We start from the raw sequence: 24,320 nt of genomic DNA on the forward strand, positions 1-24,320 counted from the left end.
TCTGCACCACAGCAACAAACTTCATTGTTTTGTTATCTATAGAGTATTTTTTATGCATTTATAAGTACAGAGTAGTTCAAGGTTTACCTTCATCTTCCTTGATTTTACCGTAAAAAACAAACTGTGTGAACCCACAGAGAGGACCGACTACTGGTCCCAGGTCAGGCTGGGGAGTCCTCTCAGGTCGGCCCTCGGGGCCTGTACCAAGGATGGGTGGCAGTGCAGTTGTTGGTGTGCGTGTTTGTTTCAGAGTGAGGCAGCAGTAGGCGGCCGTACCTTGCGTGGTCTGGCCCTGCTTCACCCAGGTGGCGAAGGACTGCTGGAAGTTCTTGTTCTGCTGGAATGTGACGGGGGTGCCCATCTTGGTCGTGAGCACCACCTTGGTGCCGGGGGTCACCTGACCCGCCAGCGAGCCCACCATGACCTTGGGGGTGCTGGTCGGCGTGGACGTGGTGCCAGACGGAGTGGCCACTGCCACCGAGCCCGGCTTCAGATCTAGACGCTTCTGGAAGGAAGAACAGGGAGAGCAGAGTGAACCAGAGGACTTTAAACAGAGCAGAGTGAACCAGAGGACTTTAAACAGAGAGAGTGAACCAGAGGACTTTAAACAGAGCAGAGTGAACCAGAGGACTTTAAACAGAGCAGAGTGAACCAGAGGACTTTAAACAGAGCAGAGTGAACCAGAGGACTTTAAACAGAGCAGAGTGAACCAGAGGACTTTAAACAGAGCAGAGTGAACCAGAGGACTTTAAACAGGGAGAGTGAACCAGAGGACTTTAAACAGAGCAGAGTGAACCAGAGGACTTTAAGAGTCAGGAGGTCAGGAGGTCTCTGGTGAGAACTACAGCTTGTGGTCAGCATTGCTTTCCCTGCCCTTCCTGCTTAAAAGTAAAACGGCAAATCTCTGCAAGTCATTTGAACTAATCCAAACTTGAAGGGGAATTTCACCAGTGGAGACATGAATCTGTATTGAAAGTGGGTCATATATGTAGTCGAATAGTAACATCAATTTCTAATTTGGTGCCTTCTTGACCAAGAAGACAGTCAGAACGTTTACATGCACAGCTTAATCCGATCAAAGCCATAGCTGATTATGCTCCGCAATTGGACAACTGCAATTGTCCGCGTATACATGGCGGTGAGTAAATCGATTCATTGGCCGAAGCGTGTCATGCCCCGGTACGATAGGTGGCGCTGTGCCCATTTCAACTAGTGGTAATAGAGCCACCGGCTGACCTCTTTACGTCACCAGCAACAACAAACTCAGGCGGCATTCGAGAAAGATGTTTTCAGTAGACAGCTGTCAGTTCACTTCGGGTCCATGTCACCTCAAAATAAATGTTTTTTTCTTCCAACGTGTTTACAATCTGCGGATCGGAGCAGCCCCTCCGCCGCCCATCCGTATACGGCATTCCCCCAATTCCTTTTTCCCCCATGGGCGAGATAACCCCCACTATAAGTCTTTACTTGTTGTGGAAGTATCAGAGAGTCTGAGAACCCAACGCGGTCTTTAAGATTCATAATATCAGAGAATATCCCCGTCAGTTCGGCTGCGGCGCAATGAATGAATAAAGACCGTAAACACGTCGGGGGAAAAAAAAAACATTTCTTTTGACAGATGTGCCCGAAGTTACTACTTTACAACCTCGTTGACGACCCACATTTAGGAAAACATGTACTTTTAATTCAGCCTTGGGTGAAATGGAAGCGTAGTGTCTGTGTGCTTCCACCTTTAATGAATGCATGCCATGCGCGCTCCCACGGCCGGGGCACAGTTCTTATAGGGGTAACTGCATTCACCGGCTTCCTCCATCTTCTGCACCACCTTCTTAAATAAATTGCCGTTTCTTGTTTTCCGACGGCAACAACAACGCGACTATTGTCTCCTTCTACTTCCGGCTCACGGCTCCCGGAAAAGATCTGGAGCATGCGCAGAACGCATAATCCAATCCCACTCAGTACATGCACCCTTAATGCGACTAACAGTCGAATAATCTAGGGGTCTTAATTCGACTATGAGAAGCCCAATCCGACTCGATTTTAGCTTGACTAAGGTGTATACATGCATCTTAATAATCCAATCATAGTTGGACTACCCCAATAATTTGACTTTCTTGAGTGTCATGTAAACGCACTGAGTGACTTTTTGGCGCTTGTGGATTGCAGACAACAACTCCCACAACGCCAATCAGCGTTCACTCCCTGAGTGACGTAACATAACAGCCAATCAGCGTTCACTCCCTGAGTGACGTAACATAACAGCCAATCAGCGTTCACTCCCTGAGGGACGGAACATAACAGCCAATCAGCGTTCACTCCCTGAGGGACGTAACATAACAGCCAATCAGCGTTCACTCCCTGAGGGACGTAACATAACAGCCAATCAGCGTTCACTCCCTGAGGGACGGAACATAACAGCCAATCAGCGTTCACTCCCTGAGGGACGTAACATAACAGCCAATCAGCGTTCACTCCCTGAGGGGCGTAACATTACAGCCAATCAGCGTTCACTCCCTGAGGGGCGTAACATTACAGCCAATCAGCGTTCACTCCCTGAGGGACGTAACATAACAGCCAATCAGCGTTCACTCCCTGAGGGACGTAACATAACAGCCAATCAGCGTTCACTCCCTGAGGGACGTAACATAACAGCCTGAGGGACGTCTCAGGGGAAAATGAGGGAATGATGCACGACCATTCAAAAACTATGACTGCGTTTCTAACGATACAAAGCTTAATGCAAATGGGTGAGGTGTCCCTTTAAGTAACACTTCCTGGGTTATATTTGAATGTTCCATTATATTTTTAAAGACTCACCTTGGCATTTTCAGCAGCCTGAGCCTTCTCTTTCTCCACCCTGAAAAACAGCAGACCAGAAGACTCAACCATAGGAATCTTAGCTGAACAAATGCATCAAACATACCTCTGGCATAGTATCTGAACTGTAAGAGGGGGCGAGTTAGGGTGATGGGTAGGTGGGAATTACAGAGCAACTCTAAATAAACAGGCATGTCGAGTTGTTTAGGTTCTGTTCAATTCAGATATTTAGAGAACATCCCTCATCTTTTCATTGTACAGGGACAGTGGACCCTTGGCTCAAAGACTATTGGACAACTGAGCAATGTCCATCTCATCTGGCCCCACCTCTCTGAGAAGGCTCTGATCTCAACAGGCCCCACCTCTCTGAGAAGGCTCTGGTCTCAACAGGCCCTGATGTGCCCCTCCTCTCTGAGAAGGCTCTGATCTCAACAGGCCCTGATGTGCCCCTCCTCTCTGAGAAGGCTCTGATCTCAACAGGCCCTGATGTGCCCCACCTCTCTGAGAAGGCTCTGATCTCAACAGGCCCTGATGTGCCCCTCCTCTCTGAGAAGGCTCTGGTCTCAACAGGCCCTGCCGTGCCCCACCTCTCTGAGAAGGCTCTGATCTCCCACAGGTCCAGCTCCTCCTCTGCCACCCAGGTCTCGATCACGATGGGGCCCGTCTGTTTGGCCGGCTCGGGCTTCTTGGGCCGCAGGGCGCTGGAGCGCAGGCCTTTCCGCTGGGGGGTGTGGGTCTCTGGGGGGAGAGGAGGGACATCAGCCGCTCGTCAGGGCTTCCTACGGCCGTCTAAATGAAACCCATCCCCCACTGCCTCCGACAACCTTTCACGTTACACCACATAATGACAATCATCTGCATTCAATATGCCACAATGTATGGGCTACTTTGAGCCATACGGTATAATATAGACTAAGTGATATATTGTTATTAATACATCTAGGAAGTCTCTGGAGAGCTACGGTGTTCACAACATGAAAGAACCGTTCACTGAATACAAATACATACATGCTTGAGAAAATACACAGAAGGTACGTAAACTACGTGAGGGATGCAAGGGGCCAGCGGCTGCTCTGGGCTCAGAGCTGATGGTTTCAAAGGCAGCCAGATTTTAGACTTATTTTCATAACATTGTCTGTATTACAGGGGGTTACAGGGGGTGTGAAAACATAAAACATTGTATAACATCAGGCTTTTCCTTCTAGAAAAACACCACTGCTGTGCCATCATTCATTTATTCATTCATTCATTCACACATGAGCTCCATGAAATATCCCGCTGCTACAGGCACAATCAAGAATTGAAGATCCAACTCTTGAAGTCTACCAGGCAGACGGTCCTGCCCCAGGGGGCAGACGGTCCTGCCCCAGGGGGCAGACGGTCCGGCCCCAGGGGGCAGACGGTCCTGCCCCGGGGGGCAGACGGTCCTGCCCCCAGGGGGCAGACGGTCCTGCCCCAGGGGGCAGACGGTCCTGCCCCGGGGGGCAGACGGTCCTGCCCCGGGGGGAGACGGTGAGTGTACCTTTGGGCGTGTCGGGCAGCCCCAGGGGGCAGATGATCTTGCGGATGCAGTACTCGGAGCGGATGCCGTACGGGCCGACGTCCCTCCTCTTGATGATCTCCGTCGTGGTGATCTCCGTGTCCGACGTTTCTGTGGCAATGAGTGGGGATAGGGCTGGGTTGGCATGGTGACAGGGAGGGAGAGCCCAGGAGATTGGAGAAAGCACGCCCCCAAGTCAATGAACCAATCGGCATGCCGACTATGACTATCTCACACACACACACACACACACACACACACACACACACACACACACACACACACACACACACACACACACACACACACACACACACACACACACACACACACACAGGCTGGGCGATATGGACCTAAAGTCATATCTCGATATTTTCAAGCAGAATGTCGATATAAGATATATATTGATATTTGTTGACGCAATAACATAGGTGCCGTTGCCGCGCTCCAACTGGTCATTCTACGTCGGGGCGGCGCTGTGCTCGTTAACCTGCCTTGCTGATTGCAGACTAAATCCTAAATTTGGGTGTAGGCCAGGGGCGCTAAACATTGTAAAATGAGTCAAAAACAGTCGGAGCAAGATGTGGCAAATGCGTTTGGCGGACATGTTCCGCTCTGAAGGGGATTTTAAAAAGTGACGTGAGTGGAGGAGCGGGGCAGAGTGAGGCAGAGTGAGGCAGAGTGAGGCAGAGTGAGGCAGAGTGAGGCAGAGTGAGTCAGAGTGAGGCAGAGCGGGACGGAGGGAGACAGAGTGAGGCAGAGTGAGGCAGAGTGAGGCAGAGCGGGACGGAGGGAGGCAGAGTGAGGCAGAGTGAGGCAGAGCGGGACGGAGGGAGAGAGAGTGAGGCAGAGTGAGGCAGAGTGAGGCAGAGTGAGGCAGAGTGAGGCAGAGCGGGACGGAGGGAGACAGAGTGAGGCAGAGTGAGTCAGAGTGAGGCAGAGTGAGGCAGAGTGAGGCAGAGCGGGACGGAGGGAGGCAGAGTGAGGCAGAGTGAGGCAGAGTGAGGCAGAGCGGGACGGAGGGAGACAGAGTGAGGCAGAGTGAGGCAGAGCGGGACGGAGGGAGGCAGAGTGAGTCAGAGTGAGGCAGAGTGAGGCAGAGTGAGGCAGAGCGAGGCAGAGTGAGGCAGAGCGGGACGGAGGGAGGCAGAGTGAGGCAGAGCGGGACGGAGTGAGGCAGAGTGAGGCAGAGCGGGACGGAGGGAGACAGAGTGAGGCAGAGTGAGGCAGAGTGAGGCAGAGCGGGACGGAGGGAGACAGAGTGAGGCAGAGTGAGGCAGAGTGAGGCAGAGCGGGACGGAGGGAGACAGAGTGAGGCAGAGTGAGGCAGAGTGAGGCAGAGTGAGGCAGAGCGGGACGGAGAGAGACAGAGTGAGGCAGAGTGAGGCAGAGCGGGACGGAGGGAGACAGAGTGAGGCAGAGTGAGGCAGAGTGAGGCAGAGCGGGACGGAGGGAGACAGAGTGAGGCAGAGTGAGGCAGAGTGAGGCAGAGTGAGGCAGAGTGAGGCAGAGTGAGGCAGAGCGGGACGGAGAGAGACAGAGTGAGACAGAGCGAGGCAGAGTGAGGCAGAGTGAGGCAGAGTGAGGCAGAGTGAGGCAGAGTGAGGCAGAGTGAGGCAGAGTGAGGCAGAGCGGGACGGAGGGAGACAGGCCGACCCGCGCTGGTCAGGAGTCCGACCCGTGTCCGACACAGTACATCATTGTTCACCCGTTTCATCCAAATTGTGCCCGAACCCGAACAGGACTCAGAGAGAGGAGACGGCAGGCGCCGCTTCTTTTGGAGCAAAAGTTCAACGGAAATGAACTACATCGACGATAGCGTCTCGCTCCATATCTCGTTTGAAAAAATATCAATATATTTGAAACATCGATATACCGCCCAGCCCTAACACACACACACACACACACACACACACACACACACACACACACACACACCGGTGCGGGTGGTCCCGACGGCGGAGGAGGGCTTGACGGCCATGTCGTCCCAGCGCAGACAGGCCCAGAGGAGCCTCAGCATCAGGCTGAGCCCGGCCAGGGAGCGCACCGTCTGGAGCCGGTACCTGGGGACACACACAGGGCACTGTAGTACACACATAGGACTACACTGTAGGACACACATAGTACTACACTGTAGTACACACATAGTACTACACTGTAGTACACACATAGTACTACCCTGTAGGACACACAGGGCACTACACAGTGGTACACAGCATCAAAGACCGTCTGGAGCCGGTACCTGGGGACACACACAGGGCACTGTAGTACACACATAGTACTACACTGTAGGACACACATAGTACTACACACATGGTACCACACTGTAGGACACACAGGGTACTACACAGTGGTACACACAGGGTACTACACAGTGGTACACAGCATCAAAGACCGTCTGGAGCCGGTACCTGGGGAGACACACATAGTACTACACTGTAGTACACACATAGTACTACACTGTAGTACACACATAGTACTACACTGTAGGACACACATAGTACTACACTGTAGTACACACATAGTACTACCCTGTAGTACACACATAGTACTACACTGTAGTACACACATAGTACTACACTGTAGTACACAGCATCAAAGACCGTCTGGAGCCGGTACCTGGGGAGACACACATAGTACTACACTGTAGTACACACATAGTACTACACTGTAGGACACACATAGTACTACACTGTAGTACACACATAGTACTACCCTGTAGTACACACATAGTACTACACTGTAGTACACACATAGTACTACACTGTAGTACACAGCATCAAAGACCGTCTGGAGCCGGTACCTGGGGACACACAGGGCACTGTAGTACACACATAGTACTACACTGTAGTACACACATAGTACTACACTGTAGTACACACATAGTACTACACTGTAGGACACACAGGGCACTACACAGTGGTACACACATAGTACTACACTGTAGTACACACAGAGTACTACACTGTAGTACACACATAGTACTACACTGTAGGACACACAGGGCACTACACTGTAGTACACACATAGTACTACACTGTAGTACACACATAGTACTACACTGTAGTACACACATAGTACTACACTGTAGTACACACATAGTACTACACTGTAGTACACACATAGTACTACACAGTGGTACACACATAGTACTACCCTGTAGGACACACAGGGTACTACACTGTAGTACACACATAGTACTACCCTGTAGGACACACAGGGTACTACACTGTAGTACACACATAGTACTACACTGTAGTACACACATAGTACTACACTGTAGGACACACAGGGTACTACACTGTAGGACACACATAGTACTACACTGTAGTACACACATAGTACTACACTGTAGTACACAGCATCAAAGACCGTCTGGAGCCGGTACCTGGGGACACACACAGGGTACTGTAGTACACACATAGTACTACACAGTGGTACACACATAGTACTACCCTGTAGTACACACATAGTACTACCCTGTAGGACACACAGGGTACTACACTGTAGTACACACATAGTACTACACTGTAGTACACACAGGGTACTACACTGTAGTACACACATAGTACTACACTGTAGTACACACATAGTACTACACTGTAGGACACACAGGGCACTACACAGTGGTACACACAGGGTACTACACAGTGGTACACAGCATCAAAGACCGTCTGGAGCCGGTACCTGGGGACACACACATAGTACTACACTGTAGTACACACATAGTACTACACTGTAGTACACACAGGGCACTGCTGGAGGCTCACATAGTACTACACTGTAGTACACACAGGGTACTGCTGGAGGCTCACATAGTACTACACTGTAGTACACACAGGGTACTGCTGGAGGCTCACATAGTACTACACAGTAGTACACACATAGTAGTACACAGCATCAAAGACCCTGTTCTGTAAAGCACTAGTGTCACACCTGGCACCTAGATTAGTACTACACAGAGGTACACACATGGTAGTACACAGCATCATGTCGTGTCATAGCCAAGCTTTCTTTGTTGTATACAGGGAATGGGTTTCTCCTTTTTTTTTTTTCTTTTTTTTAATTACTTATCACGTTTTTTAATCAAGTACACGATATAAGTCTCTTGGATAAAGGCGTCTGCTTAATGCCCTAAATGTAAATTAAAATGTAGCCAGAGGAGAAAACGACATTTAAGATATTAAATAGAGCAGGGGTGCTCACACTTTTTCGGCTTGCGAGCTACTTTCAAAATGAGCAGGTCAAAATGACCTAATGCTAAACATATTTATTTATATATACTGAGTACATACTCTGATGACTTGCACTGAATGCAGTCAGCCAGGGTTCCATAGTCAAACTCGCAAACTCTGCACACATGTCCCATGTGACTGTGGGACTATATGGTTTGAAATTCATAGCAATAAGGCTTAATAAGAGGGCAGAGATATACATTTTAAAGTGAAATATATGAATATCTGCGATGTTTAAACAGCTCTAACATTGTGTCAAAAACACGTGGGCTCGGCTGTCAAATATGGCTACTGAGAGGAGATTCCACAGTATACCCAGACCACATTTAAAGACTGTCTGAGAATCAAAAGTGAATGCATTTGTTTGCCGTTGCCTTTCTGAACGGCGGCCTCTCTCCCAGCTCTCTGCAGGCTGGGCCTTGGTCCTGGGTACACTCGGCGTTTAGAACACCTCCGTTTGACCGTGGAGTTTCTCACAATAAATATGTTTACCAATGTGTATTCATTAGGCCGCCACTATACTCATACGGTCATACGGTAGGACCCCGACATGGTTGCTTGCAACTATATTTTAAATATTTAAATATAAATAAATATCTATATTTATAGATTTTTTGGGAATGTCACTCGATCTACCCGCACTACCTTTGCGATCAACCGGTCAATCGCGATCGACGCAGTGGGCACTCCTGGTATAAAGAATCCCATATTCTCTTTATTTGATTATTTATTTTTTCGGAATAGAGATTTCTTTCCTCATTTCCCCAACGTGCGACTTATTCTTCCAAGTGTTTTGGGAGCCATGTGCAGCTGTGAGGGGATGTGAACTGACCTCCTCCATGTGCAGCTGTGAGGGGATGTGAACTGACCTCCTCCATGTGCAGCTGTGAGGGGATGTGAACTGACCTCCATGTGCAGCTGTGAGGGGATGTGAACTGACCTCCATGTGCAGCTGTGAGGGGATGTGAACTGACCTCCATGTGCAGCTGTGAGGGGATGTGAACTGACCTCCATGTGCAGCTGTGAGAGGATGTGAACTGACCTCCTCCATGTGCAGCTGTGAGGGGATGTGAACTGACCTCCTCCATGTGCAGCTGTGAGAGGATGTGAACTGACCAGGGGTCGTGTTCAGATCTCTTTATCTTACTCCTAACTCTTCATCGTGCTCCTAACTGGCGGTTTCCTCTCTGGATTGACAGGTGATCATGGACCATGCTGAGGTTTGTGACCATGCAGGAGTGGCTGTGTTCCCCCACTGCTCCATAAAGACTTGACCATAGTTACTACAGCTAACATGAAACCCCTCTGTGGCGTTCCTCCTGGAGACAGCCCAGGGCCCAACGTAATGCTTTGATGTTCTGTTGGGTGATGGTTTTGGGGGCCGGCTGCGACACTGCAGCTCTGGACTTCTATCAACAAAGGGGCAGGCTGGATCGAACTGCTCCATTACAACGCACACCGCCCCCCATGGAGTACGTCCCTAACACCTTAGTCTGGACCAGCGCATAAGAAGGGGATGTATAGTAGGATGTATAGTAGGATGTGGCCTTTGTATGACCTTACTGCTCGGCCCAGCAGAGGAACCCAAAGCGTAAGATGAAGTCCTTGCAGCCATGGGACTGTGCTAAACCAGTAGCTCTGCTGAAGAGCTGGGGGAGGGTCCCGGTACATTGGAATAAAAATGGATTTGCTTTGATGAGTTTGATGGGACAATTTTAAAGGGAGCAAACAAATCCAAATCATGGTTTGCTGTAAAGCGGACACAATCCTCCTAGTGTGGCAGCCAATTTAAAACCTCTCCATGTCATATCTGGCTATCTGAGATGAAAAGGTTTCCTCCAGGGTAACATGGACTCCATCAGGGGTAGGGAGCAGGGGAGGAGGGGAGGAACAGCTGGGAATCCAGTGATGTTATATATGAATGTTATTAAAGTCTTATTTTCCTGGTTTTGAAGACAACAGTCAAGTTTTTACCTTGTAGTAACTTTGTAAGCTTAGTTATTTCACTCTCGTATGCAGTGAAATGTTTAACAAATAAATACTGTGGGGGATGACCAAAAGTACAGTGAAGGCATTGAAACACTTTAAATTGATCTGTTTATGTTTACTTTAGCAAGTTACATATTGTTCACAAGTGATAAACCAGCTCATCTGGCATCCGTCTGGGAATCCTTCTTGAAATACAAAGAGTAGGCGTGTTTTAGCTCTGGCCACGGAGCTCTTCTAGAAGAGGCCCAGGCTTTAGGTTCAATCTAGCACTAGGTTCTTTTCTAGAAGAGGCCCAGGCTTTAGGTTCAGTCTAGCACTAGGTTCTTTTCTAGAAGAGGCCCAGGCTTTAGGTTCAGTCTAGCACTAGGTTCTTTTCTAGAAGAGGCCCAGGCTTCAGGTTCAGTCTAGCACTAGGTTCTTTTCTAGAAGAGGCCCAGGCTTCAGGTTCAGTCTAGCACTAGGTTCTTTTCTAGAAGAGGCCCAGGCTTTAGGTTCAGTCTAGCACTAGGTTCTTTTCTAGAAGAGGCCCAGGCTTTAGGTTCAGTCTAGCACTCTGTTGATCCACTTGGTTTGCTTCCATGGCTGCAGCACGCTGTGTTTTTGTGCCCGTTTGTTTCATATCTGTCAACCTAGGTACTCGCCAAAAAGATCTTTTTAAATTCAAAGGAAAATAAACTGGCTGCAGCATTGTAGTCTTCCAATATCAGATCATGTTTCTTTAATCTCTGATGACATACCATGGTCATTTAACGATTCAGCATTGACACATGTGATACATTCTCCTCTCACTTGTCATTCTTCCTACCATGATAATGATTAAAGAGATTCCCGGAGGGGGACAGGACGCAGCGTGTTCTAGGGTGTGTTAGGACCTACCTCCAGGTGATCCCGAAGGTGGGCCTCGGGGAGGGGTACGGCCAGATGTCCGGGGCGGGCTTGGCGTTGTAGTTGAAGATGGCCACCTCCCGCAGACCGCCCCGTCTGGCCAGCACCTTCAGGTCATCGCTGGGCAACACAAAGATACTCTTGCGGTTGCTCTTGGTGACAAACTTTCTGTAGGAGGGCAGCGCCGTGTCCGACCGGGCCTTCTTGGTGCGGGAGAACTTGAGGAGGCGGACGCGGCCCTTGGTGGAGAGCGCCTGGCTCACCGCCACCATCTTACCGTCTCCGTTCAGCATGCTGTAGGAGGCCGACAGCAGCGTCCTTTGCCCCTGCGTCACCGCTTCGCTCTGGCTGTCTTCCGATTGGCCGTCGGGGCTCGGGGAGTGCACTTTGGTCACGGTGGTTTTGGTCATGGTAGTGAGGGTGGCTAGTGCGCTGCTCTCGGGCGCCGCCGCGTTTCTAAAACAGCTCGCCGGAACTTTGGCGATCTTTGTTGCCGTGGAGACCGTGGTGGTGGTGGCGGCGGCGGTGGTCACCTGGGTGACCTTGGTCCTCTGCTCCACGCCTTCACCGCCGTCCTCCGCGAGGCCGCCGCCCGCGCCGGGGTCCTGGGCAGAGGGGACGGGGGAAGGGGGCATGCGGATGACCTTCAGCGCTGCTTTCCTCTGGCCCTCCGTGCCGCCGTCCTGTTGGGTGACGGCGGGGGGGCCCGCCGCTGCGCTGCTCTCCAGCCTAGCGATCTTCACTGGAGGCTGGAGGTCCTGGTCCAAAGCAACCCCCTGAGCCAGGTCCGCTTCACCGCTCCGCATCGCTTCCGACTTGACGTTCAGCGAGACCATGTCTCCGTTGACCAGCGGCTTTTCCTTGGGCAACACGGCAGGACGCCTCTCCCCCTCCCCCGCCTTATCCACACTGTTGTTGACTTTGATGCAGAGGCTGGTCGTCTCCTTCGCGTCCCCCTCCAGGCCGTCTCTGCCGTTCATCTGAACAGGAACAGGGTTCGCCTCCGTCGGTCTGCCTGCACTGTCCTCTTGGCTCTTCTGCTGATGCTCCTCTTTGCACCGTTCTTCTGCCGTCAGAGTTTCAAGATTACCAGGTTCAGAGGATTTGGGCACAGAGACCCCAGCACTGCCATGGTCAGCACCTCGAGGCTTGCCAAAGTCTGCTAGAATGCGTGCGGTTGGCTGCCCCGAGGAGCTGTGAGTGGGTTGTACCGAAGAGGCCACTGCTTCCATAGACAGTGAGGGACCCTCTTGCCCTGTGCTGCTAGAAACAGCTGCATTGGGCCCTGTAGTCCTTTGCTGCAGACCCACTTCCTGTGTCTGGTTTTCTAACGAGGGTGAATCCAAACCAGTACGGTCTCTAGATGGGGCGCCTGCAGTGGGGAGGGCCAGGGGGTGAGCAGCTCTCTCCTGTTTCACGTCCTCCTCTTTCACCGGCCCTGACCCAGGAGCTGAAGAGGGACATGACTCGGACTTGACTGCCGCCGAGGGCGTGCGCTGACCCTGGACCTGGGCCAGAGCCAAAGCCAGGGGCTTGAGTGGAGACCTCGTCCGGACCGGGGTGCCCGGTGCTGGGGAAGGGGTCGCCGACGGCAGTGAGGCTGCCGGGGGTTTGGAGGTGGAGGCCTGCTGCCTCTGCTTCTCCTCTAGTGTGTGCTGTTTGACCCGCCGCTCCAGCAGGCCGTCCAGCTTGGAGGCCTTGAGCTTCTTGTAGGCCACGCGGGTCAGGAAGCCCTTGCTGACGTCCACCACGTCGTAGTTGAAGGGCCGCTCACACTCGGCAGCAGGCTCCTGCTTTGTCCCCGCCTTCACTTCTGGTAAACTGGTCCCTGGAGGAACATCAACTGGTCAGTCATAAATCAAACTGGTCCCTGGAGGAACATCAACTGGTCAGTCATAAATCAAACTGGTCCCTGGATGAACATCAACTGGTCAGTCATAAATCAAACTGGTCCCTGGAGGAACATCAACTGGTCAGTCATAAATCAAACTGGTCCCTGGATGAACATCAACTGGTCAGTCATAAGTCAAACTGGTCCCTGGATGAACATCAACTGGTCAGTCATAAATCAAACTGGTCCCTGGATGAACATCAACTGGTCAGTTATAAATCAAACTGGTCCCTGGAGGAACATCAACTGGTCAGTCATAAGTCAAACTGGTCCCTGGATGAACATCAACTGGTCAGTCATAAATCAAACTGGTCCCTGGAGGAACATCAACTGGTCAGTCATTAATCAAACTGGTCCCTGGAGGAACATCAACTGGTCAGTCATAAATCAAACTGGTCCCTGGAGGAACATCAACTGGTCAGTCATAAATCAAACTGGTCCCTGGATGAACATCAACTGGTCAGTTATAAATCATATTTCCAGCATCACAGACTTGACCCATTGATTCAGCAAAGACAAATGGATGACAGAAAAATGTAATAATGTCAGACTAACGACCCCACCAAACATGTTCATTACTCTACTGAGCCCATAACTTTATTGTGATAGTTCAGTCTGCAGAGGACCCCCCCAGTCTGACCTTTATCTGGTCTCTTGTCACCAGGATCCACCTCCATCTTGTCCTCCACATCTTCCTTCACCTCCACCTCCTTCCCCTCCTCAGTCTTCCTCCCCTCCTCCTTCTCCTCCTCCTCCTCCTTCCCCATCTCCTCCTCCTTCTCCTCCTTCTGACGGTGTTCTGTTGGAGCGTCGGGGGTGATGGAGGAGGCCACGGGCTCCTGGATGCTGTTCGATGGAGCTTCCTGAGGTTCATCTCGTGTCCCTGTCACGGGCCTCCTGCCCAGGTCTAGCAGAGTGCATTTCTTGCCAAGTTTGGCATCTAGGAAAAGGGGGAGATGGTTTGAATGGCCAGCATTCTACTACATCAAAGCAGGACAAGAGGACGGTGGAAACAGTCAGGGAATCCTGCAGGGGGTAGGACGCATCAAAGGGGAATGACTTCCAAAGCCATACTAGAAAATACTAACTATTTGCAAACACTGCCATAGTTTTAATTCTTAAGATGACAGATAATCATGAGAACAGGGGGATAAAAGAAGCTTTGAAACACGAAGAGGTATTTCAGAGGTATTTGATTCACCTTCCAGTTGCTTGCGGTAGTGTGGGTTCGTGTTCCCGGGCAGCTTGGGGTGGAAGCGCTGCACGTGGGTCCTACTGATCCAGCTCCAGCCTCCGTACCCCGTCACCCGGTACTCCTCCCCCTTCTGCTTCCACACCTTCAGCCCACGGAGAGCGGGGAACAAGACCGGGTTAGTGACGTGAGTTCATGTTTGTTAAAGTTAGTGACGCAGAAGGGAGGAGAAGCCACTTAAAAGGGGACTCCTTCACACCCTGCGGTGCGCATCAAACACAGAGCCCCACACACACACGTCCTTCAGAGAGGGCTGCTCACACACTGATCAGGAGGGCTGCGGGCAGCCATCAAAGGGGCTCAGGTCTGGAAAGTCTGCAGGCCACCGTCCAGGTCCTGTGTGATGTGGTTTACTCCCAACTGGACTAGAGCCTTATAGCTACCCTCCGTGTTCAAACATACCTCTAGAGAGAGGGTGTGTGTGTGTGTGTGTGTGTGTGTGTGTGTGTGTGTGTGTACCTGGTGTTTGATAGGGAAGGTGTATTTGACCCAGGTTGCTTGTTGCATGGTCTCCTCTTCCTCCAGCTTCCTCTCCCTCTTCTTCAGTTTCTCCTTCTCCTCGCGCTCCATGGACGTCATGCGGTGGAGTCTGGTTAACGTCATCACAACATCAATCACAAGACTATCACAGCAACACCTCAAAGAGCCGGTGAACCCAAACCAAGTCCCCCATTTAGAGAAATAAGTGGTCAAATGTTTGGCCGTTCTCGTTACACTCTGCCAAACGCAAAAGACCCTGCTGGGAAAAGGCAATCAGACATCACCACCAAACGGCACCGGCGTTACGGTCGGGTGGGTTTGTGGAGCTCTGTCTGGGCGGTGTGTGTGTGTGTGTGTGTGTGTGTGTGTGTGTGTGTGTGTGTGTGTGTGTGTGTGTGTGTGTGTGTGTGTGTGTGTGTGTGTGTGTGTGTGTGTGTGTGTGTGTGTGTGTGTGTGTGTGTGTGTGTGTGTGTGGAGCTCCGTATGGGCGGTGTGTGCGTGCGTGCGGTGTATAAAACATTGATATTAGATATCATTTTCGATGCCACAGGGAAAACTTCAGAAACTTCAGAAAAGAAAATAACATACCCAATTTAACGGCCATAAGTAAGATTTGTCAATATTTAATGTTTTTTGTTTATGTATTTAATTCGTTTTGAATGAATATTGAGTTTGCAACATAAGGTAGGAACTAAAGTTCAGTTTCCGTTGCACATTCACTCTTGTGTGAGTGTCAATGTCAATGCAGCCAATGCAGGTGAGCAGACTCAGATTCTCAGATTCCCCGTGCGTTACTTGAAGTCACTTGGAGTTGAGCAGAAGAGTGAAGAAGACGTTTTTCACCCGGGTATTTCAACCGGGTATTTTTGCAGAAGAAATCTCATTAGCTCATGGTTATGTGCAGCCAGCGAGGTATGTGTATAAAGTCTACAACGTTTATTTTCCGAATATATTTGTGTTTACCTTTGACAGTTTATGTGAAAGTGTTTATTTTATTTCATTATTTACATTGTCATACTGTGTAGTTCGACGGTGGATAATTGCCGTGGATACATGAGGTCGGTGAGAGGACAAGGAGCAGCAATAAAACCATCGGTATCCAGAACCACAGTGTTTATTTCCTGGAGGGAGTGATACCCAAAGTAAATAGAGTATATCTCGACAACTACAAGGGCTATCATATGTCATCTTGGTGCCGAAAGAAAGATTGTTTTGCAAGTGAAATATTCAATGTGGAAACTACTTGGTTAGAGTGGATAAAGCTTGAACACAGCAAGTCGAAGATTACATTTCCACCTGAAATAATAATCAGTTGGTCTTTATCAGTTGGTAGCCCTGTAGTACTATGAGTCACAAACGATATCTTGAGAACCCGTTGTACAATTTTCACTCCTGACCCCTTTATTGAAAGTTCACACACGCAAATATACAGTGATGAAAGACGTGTTCTGACAAAGCAATTGACCATTAGTACGTAGTATTAGTATGACCACAATTAGTCATTCATTGTAAACACCATGTTTAGTGATAGAATTGGGCCAGCACACTGGATTATCTGTTGATAGTGGTTTTAAGCGATCAAACTCAACTTTGAGGACAAAAAAATCTCCACCTCCACCCGTTCGTCCAAGGCAAACTTTTGCACAACATTTTGTTCAATAAACTAAGCTATCGCCGTTGTCTAGAAACACCTTGCGGGTACAGTGTTAGCTTGTTTTTATCCCTCTGTCGCATGGGAGTGACGATTCTGTCGACCAATCAACGGACGGCAGAGTGTACCCTTTTCAGCACCCTTTCAGACGGCTTGGTACCCCAACAGGAGTACTGAAAGTAGGAGCGGCTCAGAGCGCTTCTTTTAATAATAATAAATAATAATTAATTGAATTTATATAGCGCTTTTCTAGACACTCAAAGCACTTTACAGTGAAGGGGGGACCTCACTAACCACCACCAATGTGTAGCACCCACTGGGTGATGCACGGCAGCCAATCGGCGCCAGAACGCTCACCACACACCAGCTTGAGGTGGAGAGTGAGGGAATTAATGAATGAGCCAATTATATATATATACATATATACATATACATATATATATATATATATAGGGGGATGATTAGGTGGCCAGATTGCAGCTCCGCCTGGTGGAAACGAGGCGCTAGTGAGAGGAGGCGTCTGTGGGCACTGACGTGTGTCTGTCAACTCGCTGTTGGAGAGAAGAGAGCGAGAGAGCGCAGCTGGGATTTGTGCATCGATACTGCAGAGACTGACTATTGAACCCGTTTAAAAAATCTGTATTGATATTTATCTAAAAAATATATTTTTTTAAAAAGACTTGTCTGTGTGTGTCTTTGTGCGTCTGTGTGTGTGTGTCTTTGTGCGTGCGTGTGTGTGTGTGTCTTTGTGCGTGCGTGTGTGTGTGTGTCTTTGTGCGTGCGTGTGTGTGTGTCTTTGTGCGTCTGTGTGTGTGTGTCTTTGTGCGTCTGTGTGTGTGTGTCTTTGTGCGTCTGTCTGTGTGTGTCTTTGTGCGTCTGTGTGTGTGTGTCTTTGTGCGTCTGTCTGTGTGTGTCTTTGTGCGTCTGTGTGTGTGTGTCTTTGTGCGTCTGTGTGTGTGTGTCTTTGTGCGTCTGTGTGTGTGTGTCTTTGTGCGTCTGTCTGTGTGTGTCTTTGTGCGTCTGTGTGTGTGTGTCTGTGTGTGTGTGTCTTTGTGCGTCTGTCTGTGTGTGTCTGTGTGCGTCTGTGTGTGTGTGTCTTTGTGCGTGTGTACCTGGTGTGTCCCAGCGAGTCCTTCCAGACCGGCAGCATGGCCACAGGCTTGATGGCACACTCCAGGATGGCCAGGGCCAGAGCAAACTCCCGGGCTTTGCTGCACATCTGCACGGCCTTGATCCAGTTGATCCTGCAGGAGGGGGCGGAGTCAGGAGGAGAGCACGGCTGACCTCCCTCTTTACATACACCAAGACACGCTTAACCTGGGCTCAAACGGGCCTGTGACCACAACAAGGTTCAGCCCCATTTGATTTAATTCCAGAGGCATCATGATGGTTCCTTGTGGAACCATCCCCGGCCACAGCAGAGCCCCCCCCTGCGGGCCCCCCCCCCCTGCGGTCCCCCCCCCCCCCCGCGGGCCCACCTGTGAGACGCCCAGTTGGGGTGCATGAAGGGGGCGGGCACGTTGTTCTCCAGCTGGACGATGGTGAGGCGCAGCGTGGAGACGGTCAGCACCTTGGAGCCGTGGACGGAGCCGTTCCACTTGAAGTCCCCCGCCGGAGTCATGCAGAACTTGTGGGACAGGTGGCGCCGCTTGTCATGGTCCTGGAGGAACACACGGGGGGGGGGGGGGGGGGGGGTTAGCCCGGGCTCTGGGAGGGAGTGGTGGACGGTGACCTCCGCTCAGCGTCGTTTGAACAACTTCTACTCTTCAAACTCGTTCTCACATGCAGACAGTGAAGAAGACCAACATGGCGTTATGTTCTACATTCCTTCCATTTGTTGTTTAAGGGATAATGAACATGGTGGACGAGGGCCTTGCCTCCCGGTGCTGGTGCTTGTTCAGGGCCAGCGTGTTGGAGCTGTACTGGTTGTGGTACACCCGGTACTTCCCCTCCTGGCCCAGCTTGAAGAAGTTCCCCAGGGCGCCCTTCACCACGTCCTTGGAGCTGCGCGTGCTGACCCGCGTCACGTCTCCCTGCGCGTTCACCACCAGCACCTAGCGGGGCGGCCACCAGGAGGCCATGGTCAGAGAGTAAACACAATCCCTCAATATCAGCAAACACACTGCAGCACTTTAGGCTAGCTGAAAACTACAGACTTCAACTATTTAGGTTAGCTGAAAACTACAGACCTGCAATCATAATTTAGGTTATCTAATAAACTACAGGCCTTACGTCTTTAGGTAGGATAACTAAACACAGACATACAGCCTTTGAGGTGATATCACCTGCTTACGTCCACTCCCTGACGCCCTGTCACCTCCTCCCCCTCCCTGTCACCTCCTCCCCCTCCCTGTCACCTCCCCCCCCCCCTGACGCCCTGTCACCTCCTCCCCCTCCCTGTCACCTCCTCCCCCCCCCGTCACCTCCTCCCCCTCCCTGTCACCTCCTTCCCCTCCCTGTCCCCTCCTCCTCCCCCTCCCTGTCACCTCCCCCCCCCCCTGACGCCCTGTCACCTCCTCCCCCTCCCTGTCACCTCCTCCCCCCCCCGTCACCTCCTCCCCCTCCCTGTCACCTCCTTCCCCTCCCTGTCCCCTCCTCCTCCCCCTCGCTGTCACCTCCTTCCCCTCCCTGTCACCTCCTCCCCCTCCCTGTCACCTCCTCCCCCCCTCCCTGTCACCTCCTCCCCCCCCCCCTGTCACCTCCTCCCCCTCCCTGTCCCCTCCTCCTCCCCCTCGCTGTCACCTCCTCCCCTCCCTGACGCCCCCCCCCCCCCCCCCTCCCTGCTGGGCGGCGGCGGCGGCTACCTGCTGGCTCTTGAGCTGGCTCAGTTTGCTCTCTGGGTTCCTGAGCCTGGTCACCATGCGGGTGGCCCCGGAGCGCTTGGCCCCGGGCCCCTCTCCGTTAGCCTGGTCCTTGTTGTCCCCTGGTGGCAAACCAAACGTCAGACACACACACACACACACACACACACACACACACACACACACCCGCTGGGGACCCACCTGAGTCCTCCATGCTGGCCAGCGACGACTGGGATGATTTGTCGGCCAGGTCGGGGGGTTCTGGCATGGAGCCGGGGGCCCCAGGGGCCCCGGGGCCGCTGTCCTCGCTGGGCTGGGTGGACTGGCTCAGACCGGCCATGCCCTCGTGGCTGGGCGGCGGCGGCGGCGGCGGGGGTGAGTCCGACGCTGTGGTGTCCGCTACAGTCAATGAATAAAAAAGGCAGGAGATGAGCGTGGCCCGTCACACGCGCCGGCCCCGTGGTCCCGTTACCTACGGCACACGGCTCACTGTGGTCAGGGAGACGGTGTGGTCAGACTGAAATGGTATGATCACTTAATGAAACTCTAACTGCCACGTAGATTAAGGATAACAGGCAGATCGTAGCACCAAATGAACATGGACTCAGACCCAGCGCGGGCCACTCAGAGCCTGGACAGGTCGTTGGTTGCAGCGTGGCTCCCTCCGGTGGAATGCAGCATGCGGTGCACAAAACACACAAGGGTTTCTTGAAAGCAAAGGGCAAGCTGGACCTGCTCCTCAAAATAAAAGGATTCAAGCTAAAAGAGGGACCCTGCAGGGTCAACAACTGAGAGAATGGAAGAATGGAACTGATATGGAAAATGGTCAAGTTGTAGCCATGCTCATGATGACATGCCCCGTGCGTGAGGCGCTACACATTGAAGCAGGCTGGGGGTTCAACAGGCTGTGAACTAACACGGCCCATCTGCTGCTGAGGAGGACAGAGAGGAGGCAGGAAGCGTGAAGCACCACAGGACACAACGAGTGGCGACGGCACATTGGACGCCAAGTTCACTTTGACCTGCAGAACCTAGCCGTCCCCCAGCACCTAGCCGTACGCCAGCACATGGACCACAGCGGCTGACCAGACACAAGCAGCACATGGATCAGATGATCCAAAGGATCAAGTCGACGCATTAAATGACGGACGCAAACAATGGACGACAGGATGAGATGCAAGGGTGCGCAGGGTGTCAGTCCACACCTTTGTGCTCATGCAAAAGGTTTGGCAGACCCTCAGTCCCAGCCTGCGGATGGCAGAGACCTATGTTACTGCAAAGCCTCACATGGGTGTACAGATGGGTGAGCAGCGTTCTCCCCTTGTGCCAACACAAGCGGACATGGGTCACAAAGCAAAGGCTTTTTTGTGTCCGAAATACCTTGGCCTTTGTCAGTGACCTGCACATTGGAAGCTCCCTCTCCCCCACAGCCTCCAGTGGAGGCAGGAGGCCCCGGGGCCAGGCCTGAGCTCTCAGCACTGGGGCCGGCTGGTACCGGAGCGCCTGTGGAGGGCTTGGGTTCCTCTGGGATGCTACTGCTGCTGGGGAAGCAGCTGCCTTCCTGACTGCTACCTGTGGCTACCGGTAGACAGCAAGGACAATAAGGTTGTTGAACGTCAACCAATGGGCACAAGATAAGCCCCTTAGCTCAGTGCTTTGTTCTTCTGCCTTTGCAGTTATCCACTCAGTATGTGGAGAAAACTGCTCAATGTTTAGCTCAAGTGCCTCTTTTATTCAATTATGAAATAAACATTTCTTACATTTACAAGAAGCTGGTACCTAGAAATGACATCCTGTTGTTTTTGAAAGAATAGAGCTTTAACTATGAGGCCCACAGTTGTACTGCGAGGTATACAAGTGTTCAGTGGATCATCACTAGAATCATCACGCTAACTGCTTTCCAAAGATCAAAGGGAAGCCAGAGGATGTTCTGGATATAATAATAATAAAAATATTCAGTAGATAGCCACGGTCTGTTGAGGAGTTTGAGTAGGAGTTGATTGCTGTTGCATAATGTGACACGTCTAAATTTGAAAGTTAAAAAAAAGACATTATATATTAAAATGATTATGGTTGAATTACATTTTAGGATGAATAATATAACTCAGCACCAAACCGTTACCTGTAGCTGTGACCTCCTCCTCCTCCTCTTTGGCCTCCTGCTTTAGTTGAACTTTAACCTCTTCCTCCTGTGACGCGTCCCCCTTGGCCTGGTCCTCCTCCTCCTCCACATCCACGTCCTCCTTCTCCTGCTCCAGACGCACCTTCTGGACCTCCACAGCCGCTCGTCGCTTCAGCTCCTCCAGCTCCTCCTCCTGCTTCGCTCGTAGACGATCCACTATCTCCTCTGTTGAGGGACAGGAGACAGAAGCAGAGACAATGATTCAACTAGCTCCTGGACCATCCAGACTCCTCTGTTGAGGGACAGGAGACAGAAGCAGAGACAATGATTCAACTAGCTCCTGGACCATCCAGACTCCTCTGTTGAGGGACAGGAGACAGAAGCAGAGACAATGATTCAACTAGCTCCTAGACCATCCAGACTCCTCTGTTGAGGGACAGGAGACAGAAGCAGAGACAATGATTCAACTAGCTCCTAGACCATCCAGACTCCTCTGTTGAGGGACAGGAGACAGAAGCAGAGACAATGATTCAACTAGCTCCTGGACCATCCAGACTCCTCTGTTGAGGGACAGGAGACAGAAGCAGAGACAATGATTCAACTAGCTCCTGGACCATCCAGACTCCTCTGTTGAGAGACAGAAGCAGAGACAATGATTCAACTAGCTCCTAGACCATCCAGACTCCTCTGTTGAGGGCGGGACAGGAATTTCAGGAACGTCACAATCCGCCTGTTTTAGCAACTTTTACGCGGGCATACTGCGGGTACCTGACCCGTTGCAAGACTGCTCCACACCAGCTTCCTCATCTTTACTGATTTAGAAGAACAGAAGAACAGCAGAAAAGCCTTTGATTCCACACAACCCTGGAGGTAGGACATCAGACTGAGCCAGGGGACAGAGGCCCCAGGCGGCGGACGCTGGCCCATCCAGCACAGGGAAGGCCTTCCATCACCACCCCGTATACAGCAATCCACCATGACGTCACACTATGGTCTTCACCATGACGTCACACTATGGTCTTCACCATGACGTCACACTATGGTCTTCACCATGACGTCACACTATGGTCTTCACCATGACGTCACACTATGGTCTTCACCATGACGTCACACTATGGTCTTCACCATGACGTCACACTATGGTCTTCACCATGACGTCACACTATGGTCTTCACCATGACGTCACACTATGGTCTTCACCATGACGTCACACTATGGTCTTCACCATGACGTCACACTATGGTCTTCACCATGACGTCACACTATGGTCTTCACCATGACGTCACACTATGGTCTTCACCATGACGTCACACTATGGTCTTCACCATGACGTCACACTATGGTCTTCACCATGACGTCACACTATGGTCTTCACCATGACGTCACACTATGGTCTTCACCATGACGTCACACTATGGTCTTCACCATGACGTCACACTATGGTCTTCACCATGACGTCACACTATGGTCTTCACCATGATGTCACACTATGGTCTTCACCATGACGTCACACTATGGTCTTCACCATGACGTCACACTATGGTCTTCACCATGACGTCACACTATGGTCTTCACCATGACGTCACACTATGGTCTTCCGGGTGGCAAAAGCCGATGCCTTCTCCGTTGGCACCACTGGTAAACAAACCCTTCCACCATCGAGAAAACAGAGTAAATGGCTTGAATTAATGATTTTCTTCTTGCGGGGTGCTACGGGGTCTCATTAATATATATATATATATATATTATATATTATATTAATATAGTTTTTGTCATCGTTTCAACTTCAGATCAACAACAATGTTTTGTTGACTGTGTGACATAGTCTTTATTGTTATTTATTTATTATTATTTATTATTATTTGTGTTTACAGCCGGCTGGATGGCTTCAGGTCAGTGGTAGCCGCTCGCATTCTGCCACCCGGAAGTGTCCTTACGGCTATTGTTTACTAACATTCTGAAATGCCGTATAGAGGGAGGGACGCAGAGGGCACAGGTAGGATGGATCAGCCCTCATCTCACAGGCCACAAGCAGTAGAACTCTGTAGTGTGTTGAGATGAATGGACCTTCTTATTATCTGGAACAGGGACGGGCCACCGGCGGCCCGCGGGCCACTTCAACTGATCGCACTTCAACCCATTAAGTGCGCTGTCATGTGGCCCTCTAATGGTGAGGATGAAAAATGGTGGCCCTCTTAATCATGAAAGTTGCCCATTCCTTATCTAGAAGCACCAGCACCGATATAGGCTGGGCCGTCCATGACCAGCTCCTCATACTCAACATACAACAAAACATCCATCACACTCCAAGACTCACGGTCGTCTTTCATGTCTCCATGCCGTCCCTGTGTTGGCATAACCTCTGGTTGCTCCTTACCTCCGGAAATATTCAGTTCAGCCACGAGTCACGCGATCTAAATGTGGAACGGTGTCCCGGGATCAGTTCTCCCCAACCGCGTCAAACGACAAGATACGAGCCCCCAGTCCATAGGAGCAAAGCGTTAGGAGCTCCAGTCCATGCACTACATAAAGACGCAAGATGACATCCTCACTAGGGTGACAGCGTAGCCTGCGGTTCATGATCAGCCATTAAAGCACAAATCTGAAATATAACTGTTTGGAAATATCGTATTGTTTTAGCCCTCAAACAGATGGGT

General features: G+C 51.0%; 1 protein-coding gene across 3 annotated transcripts in view; it reads right to left on the minus strand.

Annotated features, from left to right (window-relative positions):
- bptf (bromodomain PHD finger transcription factor) overlaps positions 1-24,320 on the minus strand; it is a gene marked incomplete at its 3' end in the record, with an annotated part of 55,367 nt that overhangs the window by 23,010 nt on the left and 8,037 nt on the right. For 2 of the 3 annotated variants that reach the window (XM_084466090.1, XM_084466091.1), the window contains exons 5-20: positions 21,664-21,888; positions 20,922-21,119; positions 19,743-19,940; positions 19,545-19,663; positions 18,618-18,794; positions 18,219-18,400; positions 17,853-17,984; positions 15,069-15,198; positions 14,559-14,694; positions 13,998-14,297; positions 11,458-13,294; positions 6,296-6,420; positions 4,340-4,468; positions 3,405-3,555; positions 2,818-2,857; positions 277-505 (exon numbers count right to left, since the gene is read on the minus strand). In XM_084466090.1, the coding sequence (XP_084322216.1) occupies positions 277-505; positions 2,818-2,857; positions 3,405-3,555; positions 4,340-4,468; positions 6,296-6,420; positions 11,458-13,294; positions 13,998-14,297; positions 14,559-14,694; positions 15,069-15,198; positions 17,853-17,984; positions 18,219-18,400; positions 18,618-18,794; positions 19,545-19,663; positions 19,743-19,940; positions 20,922-21,119; positions 21,664-21,888 (4,308 nt within the window). The remainder of the gene's footprint in view (positions 1-276; positions 506-2,817; positions 2,858-3,404; positions 3,556-4,339; positions 4,469-6,295; positions 6,421-11,457; positions 13,295-13,997; positions 14,298-14,558; positions 14,695-15,068; positions 15,199-17,852; positions 17,985-18,218; positions 18,401-18,617; positions 18,795-19,544; positions 19,664-19,742; positions 19,941-20,921; positions 21,120-21,663; positions 21,889-24,320) is intronic. The other variant, XM_084466092.1, reaches the window with a different exon arrangement.

Source organism: Micromesistius poutassou (genome assembly GCF_964030765.1).
Source record: "Micromesistius poutassou genome assembly, chromosome: 3".
Lineage (NCBI taxonomy): Eukaryota > Metazoa > Chordata > Actinopteri > Gadiformes > Gadidae > Micromesistius > Micromesistius poutassou.